Source organism: Myotis nattereri, assembly GCF_964212035.1.
Source record: "Myotis nattereri genome assembly, chromosome: 14".
In the NCBI taxonomy this organism is placed as follows: domain Eukaryota; kingdom Metazoa; phylum Chordata; class Mammalia; order Chiroptera; family Vespertilionidae; genus Myotis; species Myotis nattereri.
Window position 1 is genome coordinate 25,797,006 of NC_138089.1, and position 8,252 is coordinate 25,805,257.

The window sequence follows — 8,252 nt, forward strand, 5'->3', positions numbered from 1 at the left end:
CTGCCCTCCCACTCCCATGGTTGGCCTAAGCTACTGAGAGGCCCTGACCCTTGGGAAATTTTTCTAAAACCCTGGGAAATTGAGGGCTACCCTGGTGGAAGAGTAAAAGGAGAGGCTTGGCCCTGAAGTTGTGTTAGGAGAAGGGGATGGAGGACCCAGCTTCAGGGATGGAACTTTCTGGGTTCAGTATCAGCTATTATTTGGGCCAAAGGACCCTGGACAAAATGACTTTTGTCTCTGAACCTTACTCTTCTCATTTATAAAATGGGCTTGATAATGCTTTCCACTCAGGCTTATTATGAGAATTAAATAAGGTGGTGAATGTAAAGAGCTGAAGACAGTGTACAACAAATAGATGTTCAATAAAATATCAATAGCCTTATTTATAAAGCTGCTAACCCTTTCCTTTGGAAGTCCCCCTGTCCCACATACTGGACATGGAACTACTGGAGGGTGGGCCCTCCTACTCTTCTCTGAACAGGATCCTGGCATGGCCAGAGGGAGGCATGAGCCAAGTCCTAAAGGTTTATTTCTTTGGCACAAAGAGGACATTCAATCTAGACAAGCGAGCCTCATCCTTCCACAATGGGGAGTCTGGAGGGGTATTTGGGGCACCTGAACCCCATTCCTCATACCCAAATCCATGCATGTCCACCCTGTATTCCATATAAATCACAGCCTCTGTGCAAAATACCTGCTGGAAAAAAATAGAGATATTTAAAAAACAAAAAACGCAGGTGGGGGTTGGGGACACTCCTGGCTGCTTCCAGGGGCTGCAATCAGGTTCAGGCCCCAGGATGCCAGTTTTTTAAGGGCTCAACTGTCCCAGTCGGCCATGCCATATGGTCACTGAAGGCTGGTCCTGCAACAGTGTGGGATCCGCTCAGAGTTCAATGGTGTCACTGGAGGCGCTGCGAGAGTCCCCTGGCTTGCAGGAAGGCTGGATCTCACTCCGGGGTTCTATGGGCCGGCTGGGAGCAGTTGCAGTGGCTGGGGCTGGCAGTAGTTGCACCGTGCTGGGCAGCTCATCTAGGGGCAGGCTGTCCACCGACGACACCCCGTGGCGCCACGGGTTCCAGCTGATCTTGAGCGAGCCCCGGGAGAAGCTGTCCATGGAGCTGCCGGAAGCCACCTGATCCGGCTCATCCACTACGTGTGGTGGGACCGGCCCGCGGACGCGCACGTCGCTGAGCGACCGGCAGCGGCCACGGAGCAAGGAGCCCGCACCGTCGAGCTCAGTGTCCGGATGGCTGCCCCGGCGCGGCCGCAGCGCGCCCCCAGGCGGCGGGGAGGCCAGACCGCGCAGGCCGCAGCGTCGGAACACGCTGTCGCGCACCAAGTGCTCTCGGAAGAGCGCGGCGTCGATGCTGCGGCTCAGGTTGATGGGTGACGGCGGCCGCAGGTCCAGCTCGCTCATCGACGGAGCCGGCCCCACGCTGCTACGGGAGAGGACCGGGCCACCCTGGGGGCCGCGGCCCAGTGACGCAGCCGAGCCCCAGGCGCCTGAACTGGGGGTGGCAGGCGGCGCTCCCTCCGCAGAGTTGCGGATGAGGCTCTTGCTGATCTCCAAGCTGCCGACGCCAACGCCGCTGGGCCCCGCGTAGCAGTTGTTGGGTCGCTCCGGAACCTCGCTTTTGCCCGAGGGCGCAGGACACGCCAGGCGCCGCAGCTTCGCCCAGCACGCATGCTCCGTGGGCGGCCTGGGCCGCGCCGCGACCACAGCAGCCAGTGCCAAGACGAGGGCCCAGGTCAGCTCCAGCAGGCGCAGCCAGAAATGGACCCCCCACCAGGCCCATGAGAAGCGGCCCACGCGGCCTGGGCCTGGGTACAGCCAGAGGGCAGCTGCCAGCTGTAAACCGCTAGCCAGCAGCCCCAGGGAGCCCGCCACTGCCAGCAGCCGCGGCCCCGGGCTGGCATCCCAGCCCCGCGGCCCGTCCAGCAGGCGGCGACGGCACAGGCAGAGCGTGCCCAGAGCCACGGCTGCGCCCCAGGCGCACGAGAAGCCCTGAGCCAGGAGGTTGAGCGCCGGCGTCGACGACAGCAGGTCTGTAGCGAGCAACCCCACGCCGTGAGTCAACGCCAGGACTCCGAGCAGGAGCGGGTTCTGCAGCTGCGGGGGCAGCCCCGCACCCAGTCCTAGCAGGGTCAGGGCCGCCAACGCGGTGAGCAGCAAGGGGAAGGGTAGGTTGTAGAGCACCAGGCCGGCGCGTAAGCCCAGCCGCGCCTGCGAGCCGTAGGGGTCGGCAAGCATGTAGGCAGATCGCAGCCCCGATGCTAGGAGCACCAGCACTGCCGCCACCAGTGCCAGCCAGGGCCCCGTAGAGGCGGCTGCCAGAGAGGCCATTGACAGCAACGCCGGCAGCAGAAAGAGCACCCCTACCCCATAGACGTGCAGCTCCCAGGAAAAGCTCAGCACCCGCCGAAGGGGACCCCAGCGCAGGGGGGGTGCGGTGGCGTTGGCCGGGGGGCTAGAGGCTGGGGCAGATGCCATGGAGCTGGCTGAGGGCTCCGGAGGAGCTGGCTGTCCCAGGGCGCGCTGTGTGGTGACCCGAATGAGGCCCCGGCGGGATGTCGAGGGGGCCTGGACTGGGGGTGCTGGGGGATGGCTTTGGGGGCGCCCCGGCCACTCCTCGGCTTCGTCTGCAATAATAACAATATTAAAATAGCCCTTCGTAAAATGTTTTTGATTTTACATTATTCCCTAATGTGAAGGGCAAGTTATTTAACTTTTCCAAGCACATCTGTAAAATGGGGGTGGTAGCAACACCTACCTCACTGGATTGTGGTGAGGACTGAATGTTTAGCATAGTGCCCAGCGCCCAGTAAGTGTTAAATGGATGCGAGCTGCCATTTTTATTAATAACATACCAGCAGTTCTCAGCATGGGCTTAATATTAGAATCACCTGGAGACCGACTGAATCAGAATTCCGTGGGAATTTTTTAAAAGCTCCTTGAGTGATTTGCCAGAGTTGGAGAATCTGCACTAAATACATCCATGTTACATTTAAGAACATTCTAGCCCCCAAAGGTCACATGACTTCTCCCAGAGTAGCCAGTGAGTATTAGTTTATTATCCCAAGTTGTTTGAAGGAGGTCCTAGCCAATTCCTTTAAGAGCTGTTTGTCCTCACTCCCACTTTCCCATATGGACCTCGCACACTTCTTTGTTATTAAACAGAGTACCACTCTCCCCAAACCCCCAGCCATGCCCTCACCTGGCTGCAGGGTCCTCACAGGACTTTCCGTTTGGTTTGTAGCTGGGCCCGGGTCCGAGGGGTCAGGGGGGATGAGGGCCTTGGGAGTTTCTGGGGCCCCTACTGCTCCTCTCACCCTCTGGGGAGAGATGGGTTCTGCTCCATTCATTGCTGCTATCTCTGAAATGACAAAAGCAGTCATCACTTTGCCTGACCCCTCCAGCAGTCCCCGAAGTCTAATCCCCCAGGAGGGAGGCACAATCACCCTCAGAAAGGAAAATGGGACCCAATGGGGCCAGGGGACACACAGAAACTGGGGCATCCAGCTGCCATGGAACACTGCCCCTCCCAGCCCTGCATGGCACCCTCACCTTGGTACCCACCTGGCTTGGGCTGCTCATGAGGAGTCTCTGAGGCTGGAGGACCTGAAGGTTGGGGTCCTGGGGAGCCCTGAACATCAGGGAAGTGAGCCTGCTTCAGTGAGGGACTTGGAAAACTGACTGCCCAGATCTCCCCACCTTTAGCCTTCTTGGGGGGCTCAGCTGGCAGCTCGTTGGCAGGAGGAAGGCTTCTGGTCAATGCCAGGTCTGGCTGGAACCCAGGCTCCTGAGTGGATGCCACCTCAACTGGGGATACTGAGCCAATCACAGAGGCTGCTGGATCCTGCTGGGTGAAGATGGGGCCTTGAGCTGCCTCTTGGAAGTCTTCCTCACCCCCATCCTGTTCTTCCAGCACTGGCCTCCTGATAGTGCCTGAGTCGGGTGCAAGAGTGTGCGGAGGACCCTGGTGGGCGGAGGGGGATGTCTCTGAGACCCCGGGTTTGGCTTCAGCAACCAGACCCTCATCTCTAACTGGTCGTTGTCCCACTTGGCCTCCAGGCTCCCTTGAGGAGGGAGGAACTGTGGCTACCCTGAGCTGGAGTCGGGGAGTTGTTGGGATGAAAGTGAGATGGGGGGACCCCACTGGATGGGGTGCTGGTGCATCTTGCTCCAGAGGCTCCTGTGAGTCAGGAGGTCCTGTCCAGCCCTGAGAATTTGGCCCTTGAACCACCTGGAAATCATCAGTTACTGGGAGTCCTTCTCTCTGAGCCCCCTGGGCTGCTTGAGGTCCATGCAGGGCTGGGCCAAGGGGAGAATCTTCGATCCTTTGAGGCACCTCCTCCGCACGGACCTGGGGGACACTGGAGTTCCAAGGGCTCTCATCTCTGGGCTTCTGCCAGAGGAAGGCTTCGGGCTCTGTGCCAACGGGGCCCCTGGGGTGGGCTCCTGGGATCAGGTGTGGTTCCCAGTCCTCTTGTGCCTTGGGAAGGCTCCCGCCCAGGGCAGGGCCCGCCCCCAGAGACAGCGGCAGCAATAGCAGCAGGAGGCCATGTACATGGCCCCATGGGCTGGAGGCCATGGTCCACTCTGATGCCTAGGTCTAGAACCCTCAACTTCCAGTCCTCACTGGATAAGCCTAAAAAAAAAAAGGAGGGGGGAATGACATGTGAGTGTTAGAGGCTCCTATGGCTGTCCCAAGGGGGCTGATGGAAAAGGATGAAGAGCGACAGGAGGCAGGTGCCCCACCCCAAACCCCTTTCCCCACTTCCTGGTCAATCTCAGAGTGAACTTTTAAAACTGCATCTCTGCTCATGCCACTGCCCTGATTCAAAACCTTCAGTGGTTCCCCATTACCCTCAGAAGAGAATTAAGACTCCTTCCTGGCCTTCCAAGGCCACACCAGGCTGCTCACCTACCCTTCCACACCTATTGGGCTGCCTGGTGCCCCATGCCTTTGCTCCTGTCATTCCCTCTGCCTAGAATGCCCCCTCCCTTCTCCTTTACTTGCTGAAATCCTGTTCTTGAAGTCCCAGCTCAAATATCAGAGAGGTGGAGAGGAAGAGGCCCCTGCTTTTGAGGAGGGAACTGGGTTCGAATCCCAGCTTTGCCAGTTCCTGGGTGAGTTACTTTACCTTTTTGCATCAGAGTTTCAGTAAAAGGGGTATAAAAAAGAGTACCTAACTGTAAAGGGCTCTTATAATGCTTATATAACAGAACACATAATGGGTCAGGCCTATGAGAGGAGCAGAGGTATTAGAGCTCTTTTACTCTTCCCTTTGTCCAGAAAGCTTTCTTAACTCTTTCAACAACTAACTGGAGCATATATTATGTGCCATGCTCTGTGGATAAAGCAGTGAACAGAATTGGCAAGATTCCTACCCTCATGGAGCTGGCATTCTAAGTCAGGGACAGACGATGAGTGATGTTAAATAAGGTGAGCTATGGAGAAAAGAAAACAGAATTAAGAGATAGACGGATGGGGTGGGGGATACTTTACACAGGGGTGCCAGGAAAGCCTCTCTGAGGTGACATTTGAGCTCAGTGCTGAATGAGAAGGAGCCAGCCATTTGAAGATATGGGGGAAAAGCATTTGGCAGAGGGAACAGAAAGTGCAAAGGCCTTGACACAGGAATGAGCTAGGTGAATTAAAGCAATAAGGAGGCAGTGTGGCTGGAGCTCAACAAATGGAGAAAGTGGCAGAGGGAGATGAAATCAGAAAGACCGAGCTAGATCCCAAGAGGACTGGTACACCAGGGTAAGGCACCTGGAGTTTATTAGGTGTCACAGGAAGCCAATGAAGATGTTAAGCAAGGGAGTTTCACCATCTAATAAATGTTTTAAAAGAGGGAGAGAGGCCAGCGTAGAAAGCCAGGTAAGATATGACAGTGGCTTGTTTCAGCGTAGACATTTCTTTCCTTGACACCTCCCTCCACACTTCCCATCACCATGGTCACAGTGAAGTCATCTCTTGTCTCCCACACTGGCCTGAGGCTCCTTAAGGCTGCATCTACATCTTCCATTTCTTGTCTTCAGCCCCCCGGCATATGACCTGCCCCAGCTATACAGTCCCTAAAGTTTCCACTCCTGAGACTCTCTAGCTGAGTCAAGGAGGCAGGAAGGACCCCACAGCCAGAAGAGGGGAGGAGAGCTTAGGCCTCAGCGTGTTTAGGGGCGGAGGCCCTGCTCCTTTCCTCTGGGAAATAGCTGTGCCCAACTCTCCCTGCCTCCTAACCCTTGGTGGCCTACAGACACCTTGAGAAGCCAATGGAAATTCCAGGCTTTTTCCCCAAGAAAATGCCCAGGCTCATCAAAACTTGTGGACAATTTCAGGGGGCCCAAAGACCCCTTAAACCCACCCCCCAAAATGCGTTTAGACTCTGCCCTAAATCCTTGTTGGCTCATTTCTCAGACATTCACCAAGCTCCATGCTCTGCTCCTCTCCCAGGCTAGGTGCTGGGGATCCAAAGAGAAGCATCAGTTCTAGTGTCAGGAGTTGGGGTGAGCTGAGGGGGACTGACTGAAAGGCCCCTAACACAGGTACTCCTTCATAAAGGTTGCTGGTTCGATTCCCGGTGCTCCTGTGTTGAGCTCTTACCCAGTTAGGCTCCTGTGCTAAGTGTAGCTGAATGCCCTTGATCTCATCCAACCCTCCCAACACAAGCAGGTGTGGGTGTACCCATTTCACAGGGGAAGAAACCGAGGTTCAGAGAGGTTGAGCAACTCACCCAAGGTCACACAGTCATACTAGGCATTGTGAAACGCGCTGTAGATCATTTTGCACAGGGAGTCCAAAAAGCTTTGCAGAGGAGGAGACAGCTGAGCTGGGCCTTCAATAAGCATATGCCATCTGCTCACCACCCCCAATCCAAGAGATGTGGGCATCTGCGGACAAAGAGGGGGCTGCCCAGCACTAGGTTCCAGCTGCTGGAGAAATGTGGGGTTTATTGGAGGGGGGAAGGGTATCTCCTTGTCTCAGGGTCTAGAGAGAGGGCAGTGCAGGGCAGCGTCTGGGAGCTGGCCCATCTCAGGTTACCTCTCGTCCTCCTTCTCCTGGCCCCTGGCTCCGCGCCTTCCCCGCAGTGTCCTGGGTGGGGGTGGGCTCTGGTGCAGGACCTTCTGCGCCTTGCTGAGACCAGGACTGCAGGCCATGCTCCCTGCCTGGGCCCCACCATTGCCCCCTTCCTTTGCCAGTTCCTCACCTGGGCGTCGCGCAGGCAGCCCCCGCGTTCACCTTGCGCGTGTCCCAGCAGCCGCTTGCAGCGCCGCATCCTCCGAGATGCTCAGACTTGGCTAACAGAGCCTGGCGCTGCCGATTGCTGAGCCCGCCCACAGCAACCGCATCCTCGCTTAACCCTTTCCCCTTAGGCGTGGATTCCTCTCCTAGCCCGGACCTCTCCATTCTCTGAGAGTCTCAGGGCTAAGAGGGGACCTAGGTCACCCCTGAGTGATGTGGAAATTCCTTCCATAATGCCGCTCAGAATGAGGCAGCTGATCTCTGCATACCTCAGGGAACGGGGAGCTCGCTTCCTTTATGCTCTACTTATATCCTTATAGGGATACGGACATACGTATGGGTAAAGCCTACTTACAGCTTGATGTGTATCCTTCAGATCTTTTCCAATGTACAGCCACATATATATTTTAAAGAGAAAAGAGATCACACTGTACATATTGTTCTGTAACTTGCCTTCCCCTTCACTTTGCAATATATCCTGGCACATTTTCCATGTACATGTCTACAGATCCATCTCATTTCTTATATCGGCTATTGAGAATTGCAGTATATGGTCAGCCTGTGATTTTTATTTATATAGTCCCTGATGTTGGACAGGTAGGTTGTTTCTAGCCTTTCGCTAGCAAGAATAATGAGGCAGGACCTATGGACAGGACAGTGGAGGGGGGGGCAGCGTAAGGGCAGGGGGTGGGGTGGAAACTGGGTGGAGGGGAGCTATGGGGGGAAAAAGAGGAACAACTGTAATAATCTGAACAATAAAGATTTACTTTTTAAAGAAAAGAATAATGAGGCAGGGACCAAATCTTGCATAGATATCTTTATACACATGTATGAGTGTACCTGTCAGATAGTTTCTTACCTGAGGCATGGATAGATCTATGGGTCTGCACATTTTCAATTCTGAGAGACATTGTCAAAATGCTCCTGGACCCTCTTTGGACAGCTGCTGATATACTACATATCCAACATTAGGTTCAATACATTAAGAGAAATCCACACTAGGAA

General features: G+C 55.4%; 1 protein-coding gene across 1 annotated transcript; it reads right to left on the reverse strand.

Moving 5' to 3' along the window:
• Positions 1–511: 511 nt before the first annotated feature.
• PRRT3 (proline rich transmembrane protein 3) lies at positions 512–7,326 on the reverse strand. The gene is made up of 6 exons (XM_081105468.1): positions 7,213–7,326; positions 6,739–6,937; positions 5,393–5,452; positions 3,578–4,649; positions 3,216–3,374; positions 512–2,640 (listed from the first exon to the last, which is right to left on the reverse strand). Exons 4-6 carry the CDS (start codon positions 4,590–4,592, stop codon positions 884–886), a joined length of 2,931 nt encoding a protein of 976 aa, XP_080961594.1. The 5' UTR covers positions 4,593–4,649; positions 5,393–5,452; positions 6,739–6,937; positions 7,213–7,326; the 3' UTR covers positions 512–883.
• Between the last annotated feature and the right edge of the window lie 926 nt (positions 7,327–8,252).